At 46.8% G+C, this 25,039-nt stretch overlaps 1 protein-coding gene across 7 annotated transcripts in view; it reads left to right on the top strand.

Moving 5' to 3' along the window:
• ctnnd1 (catenin (cadherin-associated protein), delta 1) overlaps positions 1-25,039 on the top strand; it is a 52,297-nt gene that overhangs the window by 3,254 nt on the left and 24,004 nt on the right. For 4 of the 7 annotated variants that reach the window (XM_038987168.1, XM_038987170.1, XM_038987166.1 and 1 more), the window contains exons 1-7: positions 16,116-16,276; positions 19,655-19,726; positions 19,918-20,043; positions 20,523-20,815; positions 20,925-21,009; positions 22,369-22,559; positions 23,871-23,981. In XM_038987168.1, the coding sequence (XP_038843096.1) occupies positions 16,139-16,276; positions 19,655-19,726; positions 19,918-20,043; positions 20,523-20,815; positions 20,925-21,009; positions 22,369-22,559; positions 23,871-23,981 (1,016 nt within the window). In that variant the 5' untranslated portion in view covers positions 16,116-16,138. Of the gene's footprint in view, positions 1-6,415; positions 6,531-16,115; positions 16,277-19,654; positions 19,727-19,917; positions 20,044-20,522; positions 20,816-20,924; positions 21,010-22,368; positions 22,560-23,870; positions 23,982-25,039 lie in introns of those variants that run through there. The other 3 variants (XM_038987172.1, XM_038987171.1, XM_038987173.1) reach the window with 3 other exon arrangements.

Here is a 25,039-nt window from a genome sequence, read left to right as displayed (position 1 = left end):
TACAGGGACCAGTCTACAACAAGACTTTACCACACAGCACCAGTACAGGGACCAGACCACAACAATGCTTTACCACACAGCACCAGTACAGGGACCAGACCACAACAATGCTTTACCACACAGCACCAGTACAGGGACCAGACCACAACAATGCTTTACCACACAGCACCAGTACAGGGACCAGACCACAACAATGCTTTACCACACAGCACCAGTACAGGGACCAGACCACAACAATGCTTTACCACACAGCACCAGTACAGGGACCAGACCACAACAATGCTTTACCACACAGCACCAGTACAGGGACCAGACTACAACAATACTTTACCACACAGCACCAGTACAGGGACCAGTCTACAACAATACTTTACCACACAGCACCAGTACAGGGACCAGACCACAACAATGCTTTACCACACAGCACCAGTACAGGGACCAGACTACAACAATGCTTTACCACACAGCACCAGTACAGGGACCAGACCACAACAATACTTTACCACACAGCACCAGTACAGGGACCAGACCACAACAATGCTTTACCACACAGCACCAGTACAGGGACCAGACTACAACAATGCTTTACCACACAGCACCAGTACAGGGACCAGACTACAACAATGCTTTACCACATAGCACCACTACAGGGACCAGACTACAACAATGCTTTACCACATAGCACCACTACAGGGACCAGACCACAACAATACTTTACCACATAGCACCAGTACAGGGACCAGTCTACAACAATACTTTACCACATAGCACCAGTACAGGGACCAGACCACAACAATGCTTTACCACACAGCACCAGTACAGGGACCAGACCACAACAATACTTTACCACACAGCACCAGTACAGGGACCAGACCACAACAATGCTTTACCACACAGCACCAGTACAGGGACCAGACCACAACAATACTTTACCACACAGCACCAGTACAGGGACCAGACCACAACAAGACTTTACCACACGACCAGACCACAACAATGCTTTACCACACAGCACCAGTACAGGGACCAGACCACAACAATGCTTTACCACACAGCACCAGTACAGGGACCAGACCACAACAATGCTTTACCACACAGCACCAGTACAGGGACCAGACCACAACAATGCTTTACCACACAGCACCAGTACAGGGACCAGACCACAACAATGCTTTACCACACAGCACCAGTACAGGGACCAGACCACAACAAGACTTTACCACACAGCACCAGTACAGGGACCAGACTACAACAAGACTTTACCACACAGCACCAGTACAGGGACCAGACTACAACAATGCTTTACCACACAGCACCAGTACAGGGACCAGACCACAACAATGCTTTACCACACAGCACCAGTACAGGGACCAGACCACAACAATGCTTTACCACACAGCACCAGTACAGGGACCAGACCACAACAATGCTTTACCACACAGCACCAGTACAGGGACCAGACCACAACAATGCTTTACCACACAGCACCAGTACAGGGACCAGACCACAACAATGCTTTACCACACAGCACCAGTACAGGGACCAGACCACAACAATGCTTTACCACACAGCACCAGTACAGGGACCAGACTACAACAATGCTTTACCACATAGCACCAGTACAGGGACCAGACCACAACAATGCTTTACCACACAGCACCAGTACAGGGACCAGACCACAACAATGCTTTACCACACAGCACCAGTACAGGGACCAGACCACAACAATGCTTTACCACACAGCAGCCATGACACCCAGTAAAACACGGTGGAATCAAGTGTGTGTGTGGTCCTTGCATATTACTACCCAATCACTATAAAACTATTATTTCCATGTAGTATGGGAACATACTGAGCTTCCACTGACATGAGGCCTGATAACTGCTACTGATTGAGATGACTTTTGTATCTGGAGATTTAACTGGTCACGCTGAGACTCTTTTTTTTGGAAAATATTTGATATTTTTGATATTTTCTTCAGATGTGGTTTATTTTTTATATATTTTTTAAACCTTATTTTACCAGGTAAGTTGACTAAGAACACATTCTCCTTTACAGAAACAACCTGGGGAATAGTTACAGGGTAGAGGGATGAATGAGCCAGTCATAAGCTGGGGGTGATAAGGTGACAATATGAGGGCCACATTGGGAATTTAGCCAGGACACCAGGGTTAACACCCTGACTCTTACAATAAGTGCCATGGGATCTTTAGTGACCACAGAGAGTCAGGACACACGTTTAACGTCCCGTCCAAAAGCCTTCACCCTACACAGGGCAATGTCCCCAATCACTGCCCTGGTGCATTGGGATATTTTTTATTTTAGACCAGAGGAAAGAGTGCCTCATACTGGCCCTCCAACACCACTTCCAACATCCTCTGGTCTCCCATCCAGGGACTGACCAGGACTAACCCTGCTTGGCTTCAGGGGCAAGCCAGCTTTGGGATACAGGGTGGTATGCTGCTGGCATTGATCTAGAGCAGTTAGTAGTATTTACCTACAATCCTACATGCATGTGTTGACTGAGAATGCATCGTGCACATTGGCGGGTTAGTTGTGTGTGAGAACTGTGTAGGGTCGGGAGCAGTAAATGGCTTAGCTGTCTAATACCCATGCTGTCCCATCAGTGGACACACAGGATTCACCACTGGGCTAACGGCTTTAATAATGGAGGGGCTAACGATGGCCTCCACCTGCACTTAAGGCCTGCGCTGGACTGGACTTGTTAGAAACATCAGCATTATGGTGATGAAGCCTGATGCTCAGAGATCTTCATATATGCATACAGCCGTGACACTTTATTCTCCTTGAAATGGGAAAGGATTTCCACGGCCTGTAAGTAACGTAATATAACACAGAAACACAACACCACAGTACAGCCATACATGGTGGCAAGCAAATCTTTAGGTTGACTCAGCGTGTTATCTCTGCTGTCTCATTCAACAGCCTTTAGGGTGACTGAGCGTGATATCACTGCTGTCTGTTTCAATAGCTGTCGTGTGTGTCTAAGAACACACTCTACAAAGAACCTAGAATCCTAGCCAACTGATATCACTGGTGTCACCTTCAGTCTTTCAACAGCTGATAGTCTAGAAAGAACCTAGAATCCTAGCCAACTGGTCACCTTCAGTCTCTTTCAACAGCTGATAGAAATATCCTAGAACCCTACCTGGCATGCTGAGTGAGGTCAAAATTACATGCAGCACATTGAGGATGACAGAGCCTCATATTACTGGTGTCTCACCTCCGGTCTCTGAACAGCTGCTGTCTCTGTGTCTCACAACACAGTCTAAGGCTGTGTTTAGGCAGGCAGCCCAATTCTGATATTTTTTTCTCCAATAATTGGTCAGCTCTGAAATGATCGGATGTGATTGGTCAAAAGACCAATTAGTGGGAAAAACATCAGAATTGGTCTGCCTGTCTGAACGCAGCCCTAGAATCCTAGAAATCTGGCACATGATTTTAGGGGCATGGCCATTTGGCTTCAAAAGGTGTTCAGTCTGCCAGGGCACTAAGGCCATCTGCCAGGGCAGTGTTTAAAAAAAAAAAAGAAACTTAGTCGGGCTTTCAACTTACTCTTAAAAGCTGTAATAGTAGAATGCACGAGGTGAAATTTCGATATTGGGTAGTACATCATCAGGTATCCTCTTGTCTTGTCATGTCAGTCATTGCATACCTCAGAGCTATTCATAACTAGTTCATGTCATCTGTTTTTTAGCACAGATTTTGAGTCACTCAAATATCACATGAATAGACATTAGACATGGCAAAATGTATAGAATTGCAAGAAAATGAGCTATATAAATATTTTTTTCTTTCTCTGCACCCAAAATGCGAATAATTGCAGAAAATAAGCTTTAAACCAGCAACATTTTCTCCTCCAACAAGCGGGGTGCAAATAGTTTGTGTCATTAACATTAAATTCTCTGGCAACAGCTCTGATGGACAATCCTGCAGTTAGCATGCCAATTGCACACTCCCTCAAAACCTGAGACATCTGTGGCATTGTGTTGTGACAAAACTGCACATTTTAGTGGCCTTTTAGTGACCCCCAGCACAAGGTGCACCTGTGTAATGATCATGCTGTTTAATCAGCTTCTTGATATGCCACACCTGTCAGGTGGATGGATTATTTTGGCCAAGGAGAAATGTTCACTAACAGGGATGTACATTTTATTTTGAGAAATAAGCTTTTTGTGCCGATGGTCACTCTGACAGAGCTCCAGAGTTCCTCTGTGGAGATGGGAGAACCTTCCAGAAGGACAACAATCTCTGCAGCACTCCACCAATCAGGCCTTTATGGTAGAGTGGACAGACGGAAGCCACTCCTCATTAAAAGGCACATGACAGCCCACTTGGAGTTTGTCAAAAGGCACCTAAAGATTCTCAGACCATGAGAAACAAGATTCTCTGGTCTGATGAAACCAAGTTTCCAACTCTTTGACCTGAATGCCAAGCGTCACTTCTGGAGGAAACCTGGCACCATCCCTACGATGAAGCATGGTGGTGGCAGCATCATGCTGTGGGGATGTTTTTCAGCAGCAGGGAGACTAGTCAGGATCGAGGGAAACTTGAACGGAGCAAAGTACAGAGAGATCCTTGATGAAAACCTGCTCCAGAGCGCTCAGGACCTCAGACTGGGGCGAAGGTTCACCTTCCAACAGGACAACGACTCTAAGCACACAGCCAAGACAACACAGCCAAGACAACCCCATCCATCCTGACAGAGCTTGAGAGGATCTGCAGAGAAGAATGGGAGAAACTCCCCAAATACAGGTGTGCCAAGCTTGAGGCGTCATACCCAAGAAAACTCAATGCTGTAATCACTGCAAACGGTGCTTTAACTAAGTATGGCGTAAAGGTTCTGATACTTATGTAAATGTGATATTAGTATTTCTCATGTTCTCAACTTTCATTATCCAGCATCCAAAGACACAATCTTTTTAACAACCAATGCTAATTGTTGCATCTTTAGATCTTCCCTCTTTTTGAATTTTTAAAGGATATTTTCATTTCTGTCATATGAAACTATTCGGTGTGCTTTGGAGAATGGTGTTTTCCCGCTAATTGGAATTTGGAACGTATCATGTGAGTAAATAGCCTAATAAGTTATCTGTTTGGGATATTTATTTCTTGCACAGAATGACAATCTGGCCAATAGAATAGGTCAACTTTTGGACTATGGGGGATAGTAAATTGACAGGCTAGTGCTTTTGCTGTTCGTTACTCATCTTGATGTCTGATGAAAAGTGAATGTGGACAGTTCTTCTAACAACCTCAGAATTGGAGAAGGAGGAAGAACACCGTAGCATCCCTGACGTGTCCTTCTTCACTCCTAGTCTACTTCAGAGCTGAGATGCCTGTGAGAAGGACCCGGTCACGAGACTGGCGTTGGCTAATAACAATTGAGATATCTGAGAGAGCCATGTGAGTGAGAGGTGCTTTGGAGCACGGCGGTTGGCAGCCGGGAGAAGGGAATTATAATGATTATATTCAGCCCAAGGGCACAACGGACACTGGCTGCAAGGCATGGATTTTCGGGGGCGTTGTGGCCACACAAGGGGGTCGTCGATGCCGCTGGGAAATTTGAGGCCTGTATGTGTTACAAGACTACCCATCTGAACCATCTGAAGTGTTTTGTCCCTGTCAGTGTAAACCCATGAGCCCAATTTAAATGCATTAGCCTGCTTTAGACGTACCTTGAAAATATGTTTGCTGATAAATGAGGCCAACTTTTATCATTCTTTCTAGTTCTTATATTTCTTTGGATTAGTGTGTATTGTTTTGTGTTCTGTATTATTGCACTGTTGGTGCTAGAAACATAAGCATTTCGCTGCACCCGCGATAACATCAGCAAAATATGTGTACGTGACTAATAACATTTGATTTGAGATGTGAAATCATTAGAGGAATGGAAAGAAAGTCCCCTTGCCCTTGCAACCACTCCAGGGCTGAGAAAGAGAGAGAGGTAGAGAGGGACCGGTGAGTGGATAAATGAAAAAGTAAAGGATTAGCCACAAAGACAACCTGAACAGCTGAGGCAGGATGTGACATGTCAGAACTCCCGTTGGAATGTGTGACGGAGGTGTGTGTGTGTGAGAGAGAGGGGGGAGACAGTGTGTGAGAGAGAGGGGGGAGACAGTGTGCGTATGTGAGAGAAAGAGAGGGGGGGAGACAGTGTGTGTGTGTGTGTGAAGCGGAAAGAGAAGGGCTGGGTAAAGAGATTAAACAAGTTCACTGAAACTTGATGTTCTGTTTTTAGTTTTCAAGGATAAAGCTCATGTCACCATGACCAGATACCAGACCTACTGTAATACACGTCTCTTTGTTCATCCACTCACCACAGACAGCTGCAGACTGGGTGGGGGGTTGCTACTGTACACTAATGAATACTGTCAGTGGCTGACTGGAGACAGGATTCAAGGGTGAAAATGATTTGGGTGGCTGGTCCTCCGGTATGACTAGAGCTCAACAAGGATCTGATTCCATGTAGGCTGATGTGGGTCTGAATCGGTTATGTTTTGAACTAGGTATGTGAACGGTTATTCAAATATCCAAACGGACGTTAGGATTGAAATACTTTTGTGAGTATGACATTTTGTGAATTCTTTCTGTGGGGGGGGGGCTATTTTAACATGGGGGGGGGGGAAAACTTTTTCTAAATGACATGTTAATATCCATGTGACATTGTTACATACAAGAATATACCATGACATTTCAAATTCTTAGTTGAATAAAACACTTTTTTTTCAATGTAGGTTAGTTTTTTGACGCCACAGACTGGTAGTCGACCGGTAACCTTCAATGCGTAGCTTGTTGTTTATGTTGGCCAATCAAAGAGGCTCGATGTGGAGCGAGGTTTCACTATTGCAACACTAGACGGAATACAATTACCCAATTAAAAGTTAGCCAGATGAGAGGGAGAAGGCTAGAACCAGCAACCAACAGGTAGGCTGCTGTTTTATGTGAATGGGGTTTGGGGTGGAAGTGCAGCATGTGGCCGCAGCATTAGTCTAGCTATTTACACTGAGTGTACCAAACATTAAGAACACCTCTTACCATGACAAACTGACCAGGTCAATCCAGGTGAAATTCATGAGCCCCTTATTGATGTCACTTGTTAAATCCCATACCATCAGTGTAGATGAAGGGGAGGAGACAGGTTAAAGAAGCCTTGAGACATGAGTGCCACTCAGAGGGTGAATGGACAAGACAAAATATTTATGTGCCTTTTGAACGGGAGGGTGCGCAACTCAATATTATAAGGTGTTCCTAATGTTTTGTACAGTCAGTGTAAAGCTGGCTCTTCTCTAGGCTACTCTATCCAAGACAGGGACTTCTATGATGATACGTTGTATGATGATGAAGAACATTGTGACTGCTACCAGTTAGCTAGTCTTGGCTGTAGCTGAGTTGCCTTGGTGTCTTCCTCCGTCTGCTCGCTCCCTTCTCATACGTTACTAACCGGCCCATCCGCAGCAGCAATAGAGTCTCTCCTCTTCCTCCGTCTGCTCGCTCCCTTCTCATACGTTACTAACCGGCCCATCCGCAGCAGCAGCAATAGTCTCTCCTCTTCCTCCGTCTGCTCGCTCCCTTCTCATACGTTACTAACCGGCCCATCCGCAGCAGCAGCAATAGTCTCTCCTCTTCCTCCGTCTGCTCGCTCCCTTCTCATACGTTACTAACCGGCCCATCCGCAGCAGCAATAGAGTCTCTCCTCTTCCTCCGTCTGCTCGCTCCCTTCTCATACGTTACTAACCGGTCCATCCGCAGCAGCAATAGAGTCTCTCCTCTTCCTCCGTCTGCTCGCTCCCTTCTCATACGTTACTAACCGGCCCATCAGCAGCAGCAATAGAGTCTCTCCTCTTCCTCCGTCTGCTCGCTCCCTTCTCATACGTTACTAACCGGTCCATCCGCAGCAGCAATAGAGTCTCTCCTCTTCCTCCGTCTGCTCGCTCCCTTCTCATACGTTACTAACCGGCCCATCCGCAGCAGCAATAGAGTCTCTCCTCTTCCTCCGTCTGCTCGCTCCCTTCTCATACATTACTAACCGGCCCATCAGCAGCAGCAATAGAGTCTCTCCTCTTCCTCCGTCTGCTCGCTCCCTTCTCATACGTTACTAACCGGCCCATCAGCAGCAGCAATAGAGTCTCTCCTCTTCCTCCGTCTGCTCGCTCCCTTCTCATACGTTACTAACCGGCCCATCCGCAGCAGCAATAGAGTCTCTCCTCTTCCTCCGTCTGCTCGCTCCCTTCTCATACGTTACTAACCGGCCCATCCGCAGCAGCAATAGAGTCTCTCCTCTTCCTCCGTCTGCTCGCTCCCTTCTCATACGTTACTAACCGGCCCATCCGCAGCAGCAATAGAGTCTCTCCTCTTCCTCCGTCTGCTCGCTCCCTTCTCATACGTTACTAACCGGCCCATCAGCAGCAGCAATAGAGTCTCTCCTCTTCCTCCGTCTGCTCGCTCCCTTCTCATACGTTACTAACCGGCCCATCAGCAGCAGCAATAGAGTCTCTCCTCTTCCTCTGTCTGCTCGCTCCCTTCTCATACGTTACTAACCGGCCCATCAGCAGCAGCAATAGAGTCTCTCCTCTTCCTCCGTCTGCTCGCTCCCTTCTCATACGTTACTAACCGGCCCATCCGCAGCAGCAATAGAGTCTCTCCTCTTCCTCCGTCTGCTCGCTCCCTTCTCATACGTTACTAACCGGCCCATCCGCAGCAGCAATAGAGTCTCTCCTCTTCCTCCGTCTGCTCGCTCCCTTCTCATACGTTACTAACCGGCCCATCCGCAGCAGCAATAGAGTCTCTCCTCTTCCTCCGTCTGCTCGCTCCCTTCTCATACGTTACTAACCGGCCCATCCGCAGCAGCAATAGAGTCTCTCCTCTTCCTCCGTCTGCTCGCTCCCTTCTCATACGTTACTAACCGGCCCATCCGCAGCAGCAATAGAGTCTCTCCTCTTCCTCCGTCTGCTCGCTCCCTTCTCATACGTTACTAACCGGCCCATCCGCAGCAGCAGCAATAGAGTGCCAGCCCATCTCCCTCGTGCAGAAGAGCTCAGGTTAAGGGTGCTGTTTCGCATTAGCATAATTTGCTCTACAGATTAAACTGCCTAGTACTCAATTCTTGCTCGTACAATATGCATATTATTGTTATTATTGGATAGAAAACACTCTCTAGTTTCTATAGCCGTTTGAATTATGTCTCTGAGTGAAACAGAACTCATTCTACAGCACTTTTCCTCCCAGTGTGTGAGATTTCAGAAAATCTTGGCCTCTGGTTCCAGATCAGTTTTAAAGTCCCTGTAAATCCTATGAGGATACAAACACTGCCCACGCCTTCCTCTAGATGTCAGTAAGTGGTGACAATTTGAATGGAGTCGATTGCGCAATCAGTGCCTCTATAAATCACCAAATACCGGAAGTAGCGTTCTTTTGGACCCTGCGCTCAACGCAAGAAGGACGTCGGACTGGCATTTTTCCAAGCCTTGGTTTAGCCAGTAATATAGCGCCGGTCATGTTTTTACTCGTTATAGGTGTTAAAAACATCATAAGGTAGTTAATTTAAACCGTTTTATAGCAATTTATATCCATTTAGTGCGATTTTGAGGCATTTCTATGTGATGCTCTTTGAAGCTTTGGGCACGTTTCGGGGTCCCGGTCGAACGTTAGTGGGCATTTCGACGGACAGAGGACATCTTTCGACCAAAAGAAGATTAGACCCAAGAAAGGATACATTGCCCAAGATTCTGATGGAAGATCACCTCATAGTAAGAAATATTTAAGATGATAAATCGTTGTTCTGTCGAAAAATTTTAAACGCATATTCCGCCATTTTGTTTGGTATAGCTTCGCTTGGCGAACCCTGTATTGCACAGTAAGGATAATTTTAGAAATGTAATTCAGCGATTGCATTAAGAACTAATTTGTCTTTCGATAGCTGTCCAACTTATATTTTTTTAGTCAAGTTTATGAATAGTTATCCATGAGACAAGATCACTGTGAAAGATGGCGTCCGACATTTTCAGGCTAGTTTTGCTAGTATTGTCATTGTATAACCACGGTTGTTTGTGGCTAAATATGCACATTTTCGAACAAACTCTATATGTATGTTGTAATATGATGTTACAGGAGTGTCATCGGAAGAATTCTGAGAAGGTTAGTGAAAAAATTAATATATTTTGGCGATGATAACGATATCGCTCTCTTTGGCTTGAATCAATGGTCGGGTAACGTTTGCATATGTGGTATGCTAATATAACGATTTATTGTGTTTTCGCTGTAAAACACTTAGAACATCTGAAATATTGTCTGAATTCACAAGATCTGTGTCTGTCCATTGCTGTGAGCTGTGTATTTTTAAGAAATGTTTTATGATTAGTAATTAGGTAATACACGTTGCTCTGTGTATTTATTCTAGTCGAGTTGTGATGGTGGGTGCAATTGTAAACTATGATTTATACCTGAAATATGCACATTTTTCTAACAAAACCTATCCTATACAATAAATATGTTATCAGACTGTCATCTGATGAGGTTTTTTCTTGGTTAGTGGCTATCAATATCTTTATTTGGCCGAATTGGTGATAGCACCTGATGGAGTAAGAAACTGATGGAGTTAGGAAAATGGTGTCTTTTGCTAACGTGGTTAGCTAATAGATTTACATATTTTGTCTTCCCTGTAAAACATTTTAAAAATCTGAAATGGTGGCTTTATTCACAAGATCTGTATCTTTCATTTGGTGTATTGGACTTGTGATTTAATGATATTTAGATGCTACTATTTAATTGTGACGCTATGCTAGCGATGCTAATCAGTGTGGGGGGGGTGGGGGGTGATCCCGGATACGGGGTTGAGGTTCGGTAAAGGTTAAAAACGTATGTTTAAAAAAAACATGTATTTTGAATATCCGGATATCTGACAAAGAGTCATGATACTATTTGAGTAGTGAAATTATTTCAGACCCTCATTCCTATTTTTTACAGATTTTCCCAAGACTTGACCAGGAGGTTAATCTCTGTGGGTTTATGGTTGGTCCAGTTAGGCCAAGTGTTCTGTCCTGAATCATCTAGCTACGTTTGGCTCCTCAACAACCTAACATTTTGTTTAAAGGTCCAATGCAGCTGTTTTTCTCAATATGAAATAATTTGTGGGTAACAATTAAGTACCTTGCTGTGATTGTTTTCAATTCAAATGGTCAAACGGAAACAAAAATAGCTTGTTAGCAAAGAGACATTCTTGCTTGAGAAATGAATCAGCTGTCTGGGAGTGGGGAGGGGGAAACTCAGAACTAGCTCTTATTGGCAGAGGTTTTTTTATTGGTCTATTAACTTCTACTTGGTACTCATCCCGGATCCGGGAGCACCCTCATCAGTAAAAAAGCTGACTAGCATAGCCTAGCATAGCGCCACAAGTAAATACTAGCATCTAAATATCATTAAATCACAAGTCCAAGACACCAGATGAAAGATACACATCTTGTGAATCCAGCCATCATTTCTGATTTTTAAAATGTTTTACAGGGAAGACACAATATGTATTTCTATTAGCTAACCACGATAGCAACCACCCAACCGTATATTTTCACCATTTTTTTACTGCATAGGTAGCTATCACAAATTCGACCAAATAAAGCTATAAATAGTCACTAACCAAGAAACAACTTCATCAGATGACAGTCTTATAACAGATTTATTGTATAGCATATGTTTTGTTCGAAAAATGTGCATATTTCAGGTATAAATCATAGTTTTACATAGCAGCCACCATTACATGTCTCACCAAAACAGCTAGAATAACTACAGAAACCAACACGAAATACCTAAATACTCATCATAAAACATTTCTGAAAAATACACAGTGTACAGCAACTGAAAGACAAACATCTTGTGAATCCAGCCAATATTTCAGATTTTTTAAGTGTTTTACAGCGAAAACACAATATAGCATTATATTAGCTTACTACAATAGCCTACCACACAGCCGCATTCATTCAAGGCACGTTAGCGATAGCGAATAAACCAGCAAAATATATTAATTTTTTCACTAACCTTCTCAAACTTCATCAGATGACACTCCTATAACATCATATTACACAATACATATATGGTTTGTTCGAAAATGTGCATATTTAGCGGCACAATTCGTGGTTTGACAATGTGAATACGTAGTGAAAATGCAGAAATATTGTCCGGAGAAATCTTGGAGGCATCTAATCAGTAACTAATCATAAATTTGACAAAAAAATACAGGTTGGACAGCAAATTAAAGATACACTAGTTCTTAATGCAACCGCTGTGTTAGATTTTTAAAAATAACGTTAGTACGACATAAGCTTACGTTATAGCGAGACAGCGCCGAAAATAATGGTTGAATATTAGTCTAAACATTTGAGACAGAAATGCGAATTAACATCATAAATTGTTCCTACTATTTGATGAGCTTCCATCAGAATCTTTTACAAGTTGTCCTTTGTCCAGAATAATCGTTGTTCGGGTGTGGAATGTCGTCTTCATCTGTGGAATTAGCAGCCAACGCTAGCCATGTGGCGCAGAAGTGTCCAACTCACCATAACGCAAAACAAAGAAAATACCGAAAATCGCAATATACTGATATAAACTGATATAACTCGGTTTAAAATAACTACATTATGATGTTTTTAACACATATATCAAATTAAATCAGAGCCGGAGATATCTAACTTATAAAACGAAAGCTTTTTAGAGCGCAATGCAGACGTCCCTCTTGCGTCAGGCCAAACGGTGAAAAGACCAGACCTTCCGTTCCAAGCGGTCTTGTTCGGCCTCAGATCTAGCTAGACACCCCATTCCAACTCTCACTGCCTACTGACATCTAGTGGAAGGTGTATGCAGTGCATGTAGACCCATAGATTCCATTCAAATTTATAGGCTGACCCTGGAACAGAGCCCTCGATTTCAGATTTCTCACTTCCTGACAGGAAGTTTGCTGCAAAATGAGTTCTGTTTTACTCACAGATATAATTCAAACGGTTTTAGAAACTAGAGAGTGTTTTCTATCCAATAGTAATAATAATATGCATATTGTACGAGCAAGAATTGAGTACGAGGCAGTTTAATTTGGGAACGATTTTTTACAAAGTGGAAATAGCGCCCCCCCCCCTATTGAGATTAACAAACTCCATCCCAGCAAAACAGGCTGAAATTCCAGGCAGTCTTTTCTAACAGCTCTTACACTAAAGGGCATTGTGATTTTCACAGTATTATTTCAACCTCCATAGTGTGAATATAAAACACAGTAAAATCATGTTTCTCACTGCACTGTGTCTTTAAAGGTCTGTTCCGTCTTTTACTGTCGTTCTAGTTTCTGGTTCTGTTTTGGGCTCAGCCAGGAACTGATGGGTGTAAACTCTGGGCCCAGAAATAGACTTCTAGAACCCGTGGTGCTCTCTCTCGCTCTGACGCTCATTCTCTCCTCTCTTTATCTCGCTCTCACCTGCCTCTGTGGAAGACAAGAGGTGCTAACGAGCACCACCTGCCACAGCCCTTCCCTAAGAACATGTGATTCTCGCCCCCAGTCATCACACTCCTATTGTAACTCGACATATTTCCTTCTGCTTCTCCCTCTTCCTCTTCTCTTTCCTGTATCTCCTCAACCTCCCTCCTATCCTCCCTCTCTCTCCTTCTCGTCCTCTCCTCCCCTCTCTCTCGTGCTGTTCATCTCTAAGTGTGGAGGTGATTAGCATCCTGGCGCCCTGCTGCTTCTCTGTACAGCATCACTGTAATGTGTGTTTGTGGGTTAACTGTCTCTGTCTATGTCTCTCTGTGTGTGTGTGTGTGACTATAACGGAGTATGGAATGTGGTTTAAAAACAGTTTATTCTGTGTGTGTCAGGTTAACTCTGTCCTTCCTCTTTGTGTGGTGCAGGTGATTTAACCCTGTCCTGTCCTCTACTCAGTGTGGTGCAGGTGATTTAACCCTGTCCTCTCTACTCCGTGTGGTGCTAGGTGGTTGAACCCTGTCCTGTCCTCTCTACTCCGTGTGGTGCTAGGTGGTTTAACCCTGTCCTGTCCTCTACTCAGTGTGGTGCAGGTGATTTAACCCTGTCCTCTCTACTCCGTGTGGTGCTAGGTGGTTGAACCCTGTCCTGTCCTCTCTACTCCGTGTGGTGCTAGGTGGTTTAACCCTGTCCTGTCCTCTACTCAGTGTGGTGCAGGTGATTTAACCCTGTCCTCTCTACTCCGTGTGGTGCTAGGTGGTTGAACCCTGTCCTGTCCTCTACTCAGTGTGGTGCTAGGTGGTTTAACCCTGTCCTCTACTCAGTGTGGTGCTAGGTGGTTTAACCCTGTCCTGTCCTCTCTACTCCGTGTGATGCTAGGTGGTTGAACCCTGTCCTGTCCTCTCTACTCCGTGTGGTGCTAGGATGTTTAACCCTGTCCTGTCTACTCAGTGTGGTGCTAGGATGTTTAACCCTGTCCTGTCCTCTCTACTCCGTGTGGTGCTAGGTGGTTGAACCCTGTCCTCTCTACTCCGTGTGGTGCTAGGTGGTTGAACCCTGTCCTCTCTACTCCGTGTGGTGCTAGGTGGTTTAACCCTGTCCTGTCCTCTACTCAGTGTGGTGCAGGTGATTTAACCCTGTCCTCTCTACTCCGTGTGGTGCTAGGTGGTTGAACCCTGTCCTGTCCTCTACTCAGTGTGGTGCTAGGTGGTTGAACCCTGTCCTCTACTCAGTGTGGTGCTAGGTGGTTTAACCCTGTCCTGTCCTCTACTCAGTGTGGTGCTAGGTGGTTTAACCCTGTCCTGTCCTCTCTACTCCGTGTGGTGCTAGGTGGTTGAACCCTGTCCTCTCTACTCCGTGTGGTGCTAGGTGGTTGAACCCTGTCCTCTCTACTCCGTGTGGTGCTAGGTGGTTGAACCCTGTCCTGTCCTCTCTACTCCGTGTGGTGCTAGGTGGTTTAACCCTGTCCTGTCCTCTCTACTCCGTGTGGTGCTAGGTGGTTGAACCCTGTCCTGTCCTCTCTACTCCGTGTGGTGCTAGGTGGTTGAACCCTGTCCTCTCTACTCCGTGTGGTGCTAGGTGGTTGAACCCTGTCCTGTCCTCTACTCAGTGTGGTGCTAGGTGGTTTAACCCTGTCCTGTCCCCTACTCAGTGTGGTGCAGGTGATTTAACCCTGTCCTCTCTACTCCGTGTGGTGCTAGGTGGTTGAACCCTGTCCTGTCCTCTCTACTCCGTGTGGTGCTAGGTGGTTTAACCCTGTCCTGTCCTCTACTCAGTGTGGTGCAGGTGATTTAACCCTGTCCTCTCTACTCCGTGTGGTGCTAGGTGGTTGAACCCTGTCCTGTCCTCTACTCAGTGTGGTGCTAGGTGGTTTAACCCTGTCCTGTCCTCTACTCAGTGTGGTGCAGGTGATTTAACCCTGTCCTCTCTACTCCGTGTGGTGCTAGGTGGTTGAACCCTGTCCTGTCCTCTCTACTCCGTGTGGTGCTAGGTGGTTGAACCCTGTCCTGTCCTCTCTACTCCGTGTGGTGCTAGGTGGTTTAACCCTGTCCTGTCTACTCCGTGTGGTGCTAGGTGGTTGAACCCTGTCCTGTCCTCTCTACTCCGTGTGGTGCTAGGTGGTTGAACCCTGTCCTGTCCTCTACTCGGTGTGGTGCTAGGTGGTTGAACCCTGTCCTGTCCTCTCTACTCCGTGTGGTGCTTGGTGGTTGAACCCTGTCCTGTCCTCTCTACTCAGTGTGGTGCTAGGTGGTTGAACCCTGTCCTGTCCTCTACTCAGTGTGGTGCTAGGTGGTTGAACCCTGTCCTGTCCTCTCTACTCAGTGGTGCTAGGTGGTTGAACCCTGTCCTGTCCTCTCTACTCCGTGTGGTGCTAGGTGGTTGAACCCTGTCCTGTCCTCTACTCAGTGTGGTGCTAGGTGGTTTAACCCTGTCCTGTCCTCTACTCAGTGTGGTGCAGGTGATTTAACCCTGTCCTGTCCTCTACTCAGTGTGGTGCTAGGTGGTTGAACCCTGTCCTCTACTCCGTGTGGTGCTTGGTGGTTGAACCCTGTCCTGTCCTCTCTACTCAGTGTGGTGCTAGGTGGTTGAACCCTGTCCTGTCCTCTACTCAGTGTGGTGCTAGGTGGTTGAACCCTGTCCTGTCCTCTCTACTCAGTGTGAATGGAGCAGTGTGAGAGTGCAGCCTCTCTCCTGGCCTCCGTGCGGGAGCAGGAGCGTCAGTTTGAGCGTCTGACTCGCGCTCTGGAGGAGGAGAGGAGGTGCGGAGGTACCCTCCCACGCCCTCCCCCCAATCTACAGGTAAAGCCCTCGCCCCCATGGGATCACCCATCACCCCCATAGTATTCATGGGATCATCCATCACCCCCATAGTATTCATGGGATCATCCATCACCCCCATAGCCATCATGGTATCACACATTCCATCACTTCGTCCTACCTTGTTTCATCACGTTTAACCGTCTTTGTAACTATCCATGCCGTCACCTCCATAGCTGAAGTTAGGGTTGCAACATTCCGATATCTTCCAGGAGGGAATAAGCAGGAAATTGGAGGATTTCCGGAAAACCTGTGAAATGTTTCATGAAGTTCACATAATTTTGCGATCCTGGCCCCCATGGTGTCACCCATTGCCTCACCCCAACCGGCTTACCGTCGTCCCGTTCCATCATTGGTCAACCCTTCCTGTAGCCATCATTGGTCCGCCCTATCATGACCGTCCGCTTCCATCCCTAATGCTGTCAGTCTGGCCTCTGTCCCAGGCCATGGTGGAAACAGCCTTGTGTCTAACTCCCCCCAGGTCATCTCTGGGGATGTGCTTGCCATGTGAAGGTAGCCTGGTCCCAGCCTTGTGTCTAACTCCCCCCAGGTCATCTCTGGGGATGTGCATGCCATGTGAAGGTAGCCTGGTCCCAGCCTTGTGTCTAACTCCCCCCAGGTCATCTCTGGGGATGTGCATGCCATGTGAAGGTAGCCTGGTCCCAGCCTTGTGTCTAACTCCCCCCAGGTCATCTCTGGGGATGTGCATGCCATGTGAAGGTAGCCTGGTCCCACCTCTGGTTGTTTTTGCAGTTACGCATTGCAGCAGACTTGTGGTACAATTGTTTTTGTGGCAGTTCGGTGTTGACATGTGAAATTCTCATATAGGCTAGAGAGAAATGTCATATTATAAACCTGGCTAGAAGACATTCCTAAGGCTCATATGTGATAAAACATTACGGTATATCGTATTTTCAGTGTTAATGATCCCAGTCCATGGCTGATCCTGTGGTCAGAATATTACAGATCGTTCAGATAGTAGAATTGCAGTATTTAGTTTGAGAATGTTAGCTGTTAGCTAAATGCTAACGTATGAAAATAAACCAATGGCAAAGACAGGCAAATCCAGCTCAACGTTATACAAGCACCGCTAGTAGCTACTGAATGTCATTGTTGGTGCTATTCTGAAGGAAGAGCTGCATGTGTACACTGAGCAGAAGGGAAAACAGAGGAGGGAAATACACTTTATTTTTACAAATAGTATACCGCTGCATACCGCTGCGGTTGGGTTTTGTCCAATCCCTGGTCTTGGTTACTGTTTACCATGTCCACTTCCTGCTTAGTGTCTGACTGTGTCAGGCTTCCCTATCTGGACGTAGTGACCACATAGCTTTAGATTACTTGTCAACGCACACTGTCTGGTAAGAAAACACACTGAGGTGTGTCATTTTACCACCTCAGGCATTTGATTAACACACCACACGTAAAACACGTAGTCTCGTCTCTCAGGGTTGGTCTGGTCAGTCAGTGTTGTATCTCTGGAGAACAGACAGGGTTGGAATGTGCCTGGTCTTCACCCTGTTTACAAATCTCACACACACACACACACACACACACACACACACACACACACACACACACACACACATTGAGAACCCCACTGAGACAGACACACACACAGCCAACTGACAACCCACTGACAGGTTCTCACACGCCCTGCTCTCTCTGAGGCTCTTTCTGTCTTGCTGGCTGCAGTGTTGCTCTGAACCGGTCTCTCATCCTCCTCCATGACTCACCCATTCTGTCCATCCATTCATCTTTTTTTCATTCGCTTCATCAATTGTTGGATTGTTTGTCTACTCTGTACTTACTGTATTTCTGCTTAAATGTCTGGGGTTGACAGAATGGGATAGTGGTGTTGCCTGTTGTTGACTGAATGGGATAGTGGTGTTGCCTGTTGTTGACTGAATGGGCTAGTGGTGTTGACTGAATGGGATAGTGGTGTTGTCTGGGGTTGACTGAATGGGATAGTGGTGTTGTCTGGGGTTGACTGAATGGGATAGTGGTGTTGTCTGGGGTTGACTGACTGGAATAGTGGTGTTGCCTGTTGTCTGGGGTTGACTGAATGGGATAGTGGTGTTGTCTGGGGTTGACTGAATGGGGTAGTGGTGTTGCTTGGGTTGACTGAATGGGATAGTGGTGTTGCCTGTTGTCTGGGGTTGACTGAATGGGATAGTGGTGTTGCCTGTTTGAGGTTGACTGAATGGGATAGTGGTGTTGTCTGGGGTTGACTGAATGGGATAGTGGTGTTGTCTGGGGTTGACTGAATGGGATAGTGGTGTTGTCTGGGGTTGACTGAATGGGATAGTGGTGTTGTCTGGGGTTGACTGAATGGGATAGTGGTGTTGTCTGGGGTTGACTGAATGGGATAGTGGTGTTGCCTGTTGTCTGGGGTTGACTGAATGGGATAGTGGTGTTGCCTGTTGTCTGGGGTTGACTGAATGGGATAGTGGTGTTGCCTGTTGTCTGGGGTTGACTGAATGGGATAGTGGTGTTGCCTGTTGTCTGGGGTTGACTGAATGGGATAGTGGTGTTGTCTGTTGTCTGGGGTTGACTGAGTGGGATAGTGGTGTTGTCTGGGGTTGACTGAATGGGATAGTGGTGTTGTCTGTTGTCTGGGGTTGACTGAATGGGATAGTGGTGTTGTCTGGGGTTGACTGAATGGGATAGTGGTGTTGTCTGGGGTTGACTGAATGGGATAGTGGTGTTGTCTGGGGTTGACTGAATGGGATAGTGGTGTTGACTGAATGGGATAGTGGTGTTGACTGAATGGGATAGTGGTGTTGACTGAATGGGATAGTGGTGTTGCCTGTTGTCTGGGGTTGACTGAATGGGATAGTGGTGTTGCCTGTTGTCTGGGGTTGACTGAATGGGATAGTGGTGTTGCCTGTTGTCTGGGGTTGACTGAATGGGATAGTGGTGTTGTCTGTTGTCTGGGGTTGACTGAGTGGGATAGTGGTGTTGTCTGGGGTTGACTGAATGGGATAGTGGTGTTGTCTGTTGTCTGGGGTTGACTGAATGGGATAGTGGTGTTGTCTGGGGTTGACTGAATGGGATAGTGGTGTTGCCTGTTGTCTGGGGTTGACTGAATGGGATAGTGGTGTTGTCTGGGTTGACTGAATGGGATAGTGGTGTTGTCTGGGGTTGACTGAATGGGATAGTGGTGTTGTCTGGGGTTGACTGAATGGATAGTGGTGGAGCCTGGGGCTCTGATGTCATGACATTCTCTCTGTGTCCTGCGTTAACCTGCTCCTCTGAATGTTTGGAATACCTCTGCTCCTCCTGGCCCTGCGGTTGACACACACACACACACTCTGTCCACTTGTGTAAACAACCCCTGTCTTCCCCTCCGCTCTACAGAATGGGCGTGTTTCTTGTGATGCGGACATAGAGAGGCTCACACTGAACGAGGGATACGTCAACGGGACACATGTAAGCTGTGTGTGTGTGTGTACCGGAATATGTCTTCCTCTTTGTCAGTTGTGTGACTGTCTTTATGTATCTGTGTGTGTGTGTGATGTGTTCACCTGTGTTAATTAAGTTCGCTAGTGTGGATTTGTGTGTGTGTGTGTGTGTGTGTGATAAATTGTGTGTGTGTAACGGGGTCTGTCTCCGTTCTTCAGTACAGGATGGAGCCTGGTCAAGTTGTCCAGGAGACGGTTACCGTGGAGGAGGACCCTCACGAGGTGCCCCCCGTCATCTCCGTGGAAACCAGCGAAGATGGCACCACGCGCCGCACAGAAACTACGGTACTACCTTTACTAAAACACACACACACACACACACACAGTTGACACTTGAGGATTGTGAATGACATTAGCTAATTGACTGACTTTTTCTGCCTCCACACCCCTTACTTTCTCTCACTTATCTTTTTCTCCCCTCCTTTTCCTCTCCAACCTCTCTACCCCTCCCCTGACTCATGTCGTCTCCATGTCTGACACTAACCTCTCTCCCCTGACTCGTACTGTCATCTCCATGTCTGACACTAACCTCTCTCCCCTGACTCGTACTGTCATCTCCTCCGCGTCTGACACTAACCTCTCCCCTGACTCATACTGTCATCTCCTTTGTGTCTGACACTAACCTCTCTCCCCTGACTCGTACTGTCATCTCCTCCGTGTCTGACACTAACCTCTCTCCCCTGACTCGTACTGTCATCTCCTCTGTGTCTGACACTAACCTCTCTCCCCTGACTCATACTGTCATCTCCTCCCCCTCTCCCCAGGTAAAGAAGGTAGTGAAGACTACCATGACTCGTACAGTCATCCCCTCTGTGTCTGACAACCTCTCCCTGGATGGAGGGGGGTCTATGACAGGTGTAGGGGGTTACACCACCCCCATGGAGCGGGTCTACAGACAGCCAGGTCCTCCCATGGATTACCCCACCAACACCGTGCCCCGAAACTACCACTACGGACCCCCGGGGGGGTACGAGGACTATCGCCAGGGCCCTCCTCCCTCCATAGGGGAGACCTACGCCAGCCTGAGCAGGGGAGCGCGCATGGACGACCGCTACAGGTAGGATCTGTTGTCTCTTTAACCATAGACGTAGAGTTGGGAGACAACGGGTATATCCTCTCCTTTCTCCCTCAACTCTTCTCTCCTCTCTACTTCTCCTCTCCTCCAGGCCAGCTGATGGGTACCGGACCCTGGACTCAGGATACAGAGCCATCAGCAGGAACCAGCTGGACCCATACGTAGCACAGCCACAGGTGGGTCGTATGACCAGTGTGTTGGAGCTGTCTGGACTGCAGAGTGTGTATTAACATGATGATATTGTATTGTCAGGTGGGTCGTATGGGCAGTGTGTTGGAGCTGTCTGGGATGCAGAGTGTGTATTAACATGATGATATTGTATTGTCAGGTGGGTCGTATGACCAGTGTGTTGGAGCTGTCTGGACTGCAGAGTGTGTATTAACATGATGATATTGTATTGTCAGGTGGGTCGTAAGACCAGTGTGTTGGAGCTGTCTGGACTGCAGAGTGTGTATTAACATGATGATATTGTATTGTCAGGTGGGTTGTATGACCAGTGTGTTGGAGCTGTCTGGGATGCAGAGTGTGTATTAACATGATGATATTGTATTGTCAGGTGGGTCGTAAGACCAGTGTGTTGGAGCTGTCAGGACTGCAGAGTGTGTATTAACATGATGATATTGTATTGTCAGGTGGGTCGTATGACCAGTGTGTTGGAGCTGTCAGGACTGCAGAGTGTGTATTAACATGATGATATTGTATTGTAAGGTGGGTCGTATGACCAGTGTGTTGGAGCTGTCAGGACTGCAGAGTGTGTATTAACATGATGATATTGTATTGTCAGGTGGGTCGTATGACCAGTGTGTTGGAGCTGTCAGGACTGCAGAGTGTGTATTAACATGATGATATTGTATTGTCAGGTGGGTCGTAAGACCAGTGTGTTGGAGCTGTCAGGACTGCAGAGTGTGTATTAACATGATGATATTGTATTGTCAGGTGGGTCGTATGACCAGTGTGTTGGAGCTGTCTGGACTGCAGAGTGTGTATTAACATGATGATATTGTATTGTCAGGTGGGTCGTATGGGCAGTGTGTTGGAGCTGTCTGGACTGCAGAGTGTGTATTAACATGATGATATTGTATTGTCAGGTGGGTCGTATGACCAGTGTGTTGGAGCTGTCAGGACTGCAGAGTGTGTATTAACATGATGATATTGTATTGTCGTATGGGCAGTGTGTTGGAGCTGTCAGGACTGCAGAGTGTGTATTAACATGATGATATTGTATTGTCAGGTGGGTCGTAAGACCAGTGTGTTGGTGCTGTCAGGACTGCAGAGTGTGTATTAACATGATGATATTGTATTGTCAGGTGGGTCGTATGACCAGTGTGTTGGAGCTGTCAGGACTGCAGAGTGTGTATTAACATGATGATATTGTATTGTCAGGTGGGTCATAAGACCAGTGTGTTGGAGCTGTCAGGACTGCAGAGTGTGTATTAACATGATGATATTGTATTGTCAGGTGGGTCGTATGACCAGTGTGTTGGAGCTGTCTGGGATGCAGAGTGTGTATTAACATGATGATATTGTATTGTCAGGTGGGTCGTATGGGCAGTGCGTTGGAGCTGTCTGGGATGCAGAGGTTTGTCCCTGAGCCGTACGGTCTGGAGGATGACCAGAGGAGTCTGGGATATGACGAGGCAGACTACGGCATGGGACCGGCCATCCACTACGGAACAGTACCACGCAACCAACAAGCCTTCAACCACGGACCGCCCCGCAGGACAGGGTACATGCCCCAGTGTGTGTGGAGGGAGTGTGTGCAGTAATGTCTGGTCTCCTTCTCTGTATCCCTGGTTGTTTATTCAGTCAGTGTAGTGTCCACTCCCTACTAACCCCTATCAGTGTAGTGTCCACTCCCTACTAACCCCTATCAGTGTAGTGTCCACTCCCTACTAACCCCTATCAGTGTAATGTCCACTCCCTACTAACCCCTACCAGTGTAGTGTCCACTCCCTACTAACCCCTACCAGTGTAGTGTCCACTCCCTACTAACCCCTACCAGTGTAGTGTCCACTCCCTACTAACCCCTACCAGTGTAGTGTCCACTCCCTACTAACCCCTATCAGTGTAGTGTCCACTCCCTACTAACCCCTATCAGTGTAGTGTCCACTCCCTACTAACCCCTATCAGTGTAGTGTCCACTCCCTACTAACCCCTATCAGTGTAGTGTCCACTCCCTACTAACCCCTACCAGTGTAGTGTCCACTCCCTACTAACCCCTACCAGTGTAGTGTCCACTCCCTACTAACCCCTACCAGTGTAGTGTCCACTCCCTACTAACCCCTACCAGTGTAGTGTCCACTCCCTACTAACCCCTACCAGTGTAGTGTCCACTCCCTACTAACCCCTACCAGTGTAGTGTCCACTCCCTACTAACCCCTACCGGTGTAGTGTCCACTCCCTACTAACCCCTATCGGTGTAGTGTCCACTCCCTACTAACCCCTATCGGTGTAGTGTCCACTCCCTACTAACCCCTATCGGTGTAGTGTCCACTCCCTACTAACCCCTATCGGTGTAGTGTCCACTCCCTACTAACCCCTATCGGTGTAGTGTTCACTCCCTACTAACCCCTACCGGTGTAGTGTCCACTCCCTACTAACCCCTATCGGTGTAGTGTCCACTCCCTACTAACCCCTATCGGTGTAGTGTCCACTCCCTACTAACCCCTACCGGTGTAGTGTCCACTCCCTACTAACCCCTACCGGTGTAGTGTCCACTCCCTACTAACCCCTACCGGTGTAGTGTCCACTACCTACTAACCCCTATCGGTGTAGTGTCCACTCCCTACTAACCCCTACCAGTGTAGTGTCCACTCCCTACTAACCCCTACCAGTGTAGTGTCCACTCCCTACTAACCCCTATCGGTGTAGTGTCCACTCCCTACTAACCCCTACCGGTGTAGTGTCCACTCCCTACTAACCCCTACCGGTGTAGTGTCCACTCCCTACTAACCCCTATCAGTGTAGTGTCCACTCCATCACAGGAGTAGTGTTCACTTCATACTATTATCCCCATACCTCTTCTCTCCCCTCCCAGGAGCTATGAAGGGACTCTGGATGGAGACATGAGTGGAGCAGGGGACATGTACTACTGGGGAGGTGCACCCCTGGCCCAGGGAGAGAGGGGTAGCATGGCTTCATTGGACAGGTGAGACTCCTTGGTGGCGTATTGTAGATATATCAGGGGTATTCACATCCAAGCCTGCAGGTCCGGACCAGGGCTTAAAATGAACACCCACCACCTGCCAAACGCGGGTACATTTTGTCATTGGTGGGTCAGATGTCTGTTTCACCAGCCATGTTGGTGGGTGGCCAGGGTTCCACAGTGCCAGCATGTCACTCACATTTGTGAATAAAAATAGTTTAGTATGATTTAATGCTGCAGTAGCTATTTTCAAAATATTTCTGCAGTTTTTGTTTCATAGCTGGTAAATGAATCACACAAAGTCAAAGAACTACAAATCTTATAGCCTATTCCACCTCTCACTGTGTGCATGTCAGGAGCTGAGTGAAAGATTCATTTTTAGAAGCTTTGTGCACAGGCATAAACGTTGGTCCAATTTACTTGAAGATGAAGTCTACTGAAGTAAGACTTTGTCCTTGTGTTTCCTGGCTATTTATATTTGTTTTGTTCACAAGCTAGGTTGTTTATCAATGTTTGAGTTTCAACTGCTAGGAAAGAGAAGACAAGGCTGCTGCTTGTCAGACTCAATCTCACAGGACAAACATGACTCCAGTCGCGTTACCACGGTAACCTCCCGTCCTTAAAGGGGCAGGGGATCATTTTTGTTAAGTGTCAGGTCACAAAAAATTTAATTAAACACTATACCACATTACTTCTTAACACTAATACATTTATTGTTTTAGAAACATTACAAAGCGTGCTCATCTGTGTTGTTGGATATAATTTACGGGAGGAAATATTTTGGATGGTAAAAAAAAACTGAGTGGCTGGTAGATCTTTAAATCTACCTGCCACAGTGGCTGGTGGACCAAAAAGTTAATTTTAGGACTGGTCCGGACCACTGCTGTTTTTCTGTTCTACCTGATAATGAATTGTACCCACCTGGGGTCCCAGGTCTAAGTCAGTCCCTAATTAGAGGGGAGGAATGATATTCAACAGTGGAACTGGATTCAAGGTCCAGATTTGGAATTTGCCTGCACTACTGTAAGTCGCTTTGGATGAAGTGTTGTATATATTCTCTT

This window comes from Salvelinus namaycush, unplaced genomic scaffold (assembly GCF_016432855.1).
Source record: "Salvelinus namaycush isolate Seneca unplaced genomic scaffold, SaNama_1.0 Scaffold66, whole genome shotgun sequence".
NCBI classification, from domain to species: Eukaryota; Metazoa; Chordata; class Actinopteri; order Salmoniformes; family Salmonidae; genus Salvelinus; species Salvelinus namaycush.
Note: the sequence above shows the minus strand (reverse complement) of the source record. Positions and strands in the feature narration are given on the sequence as shown.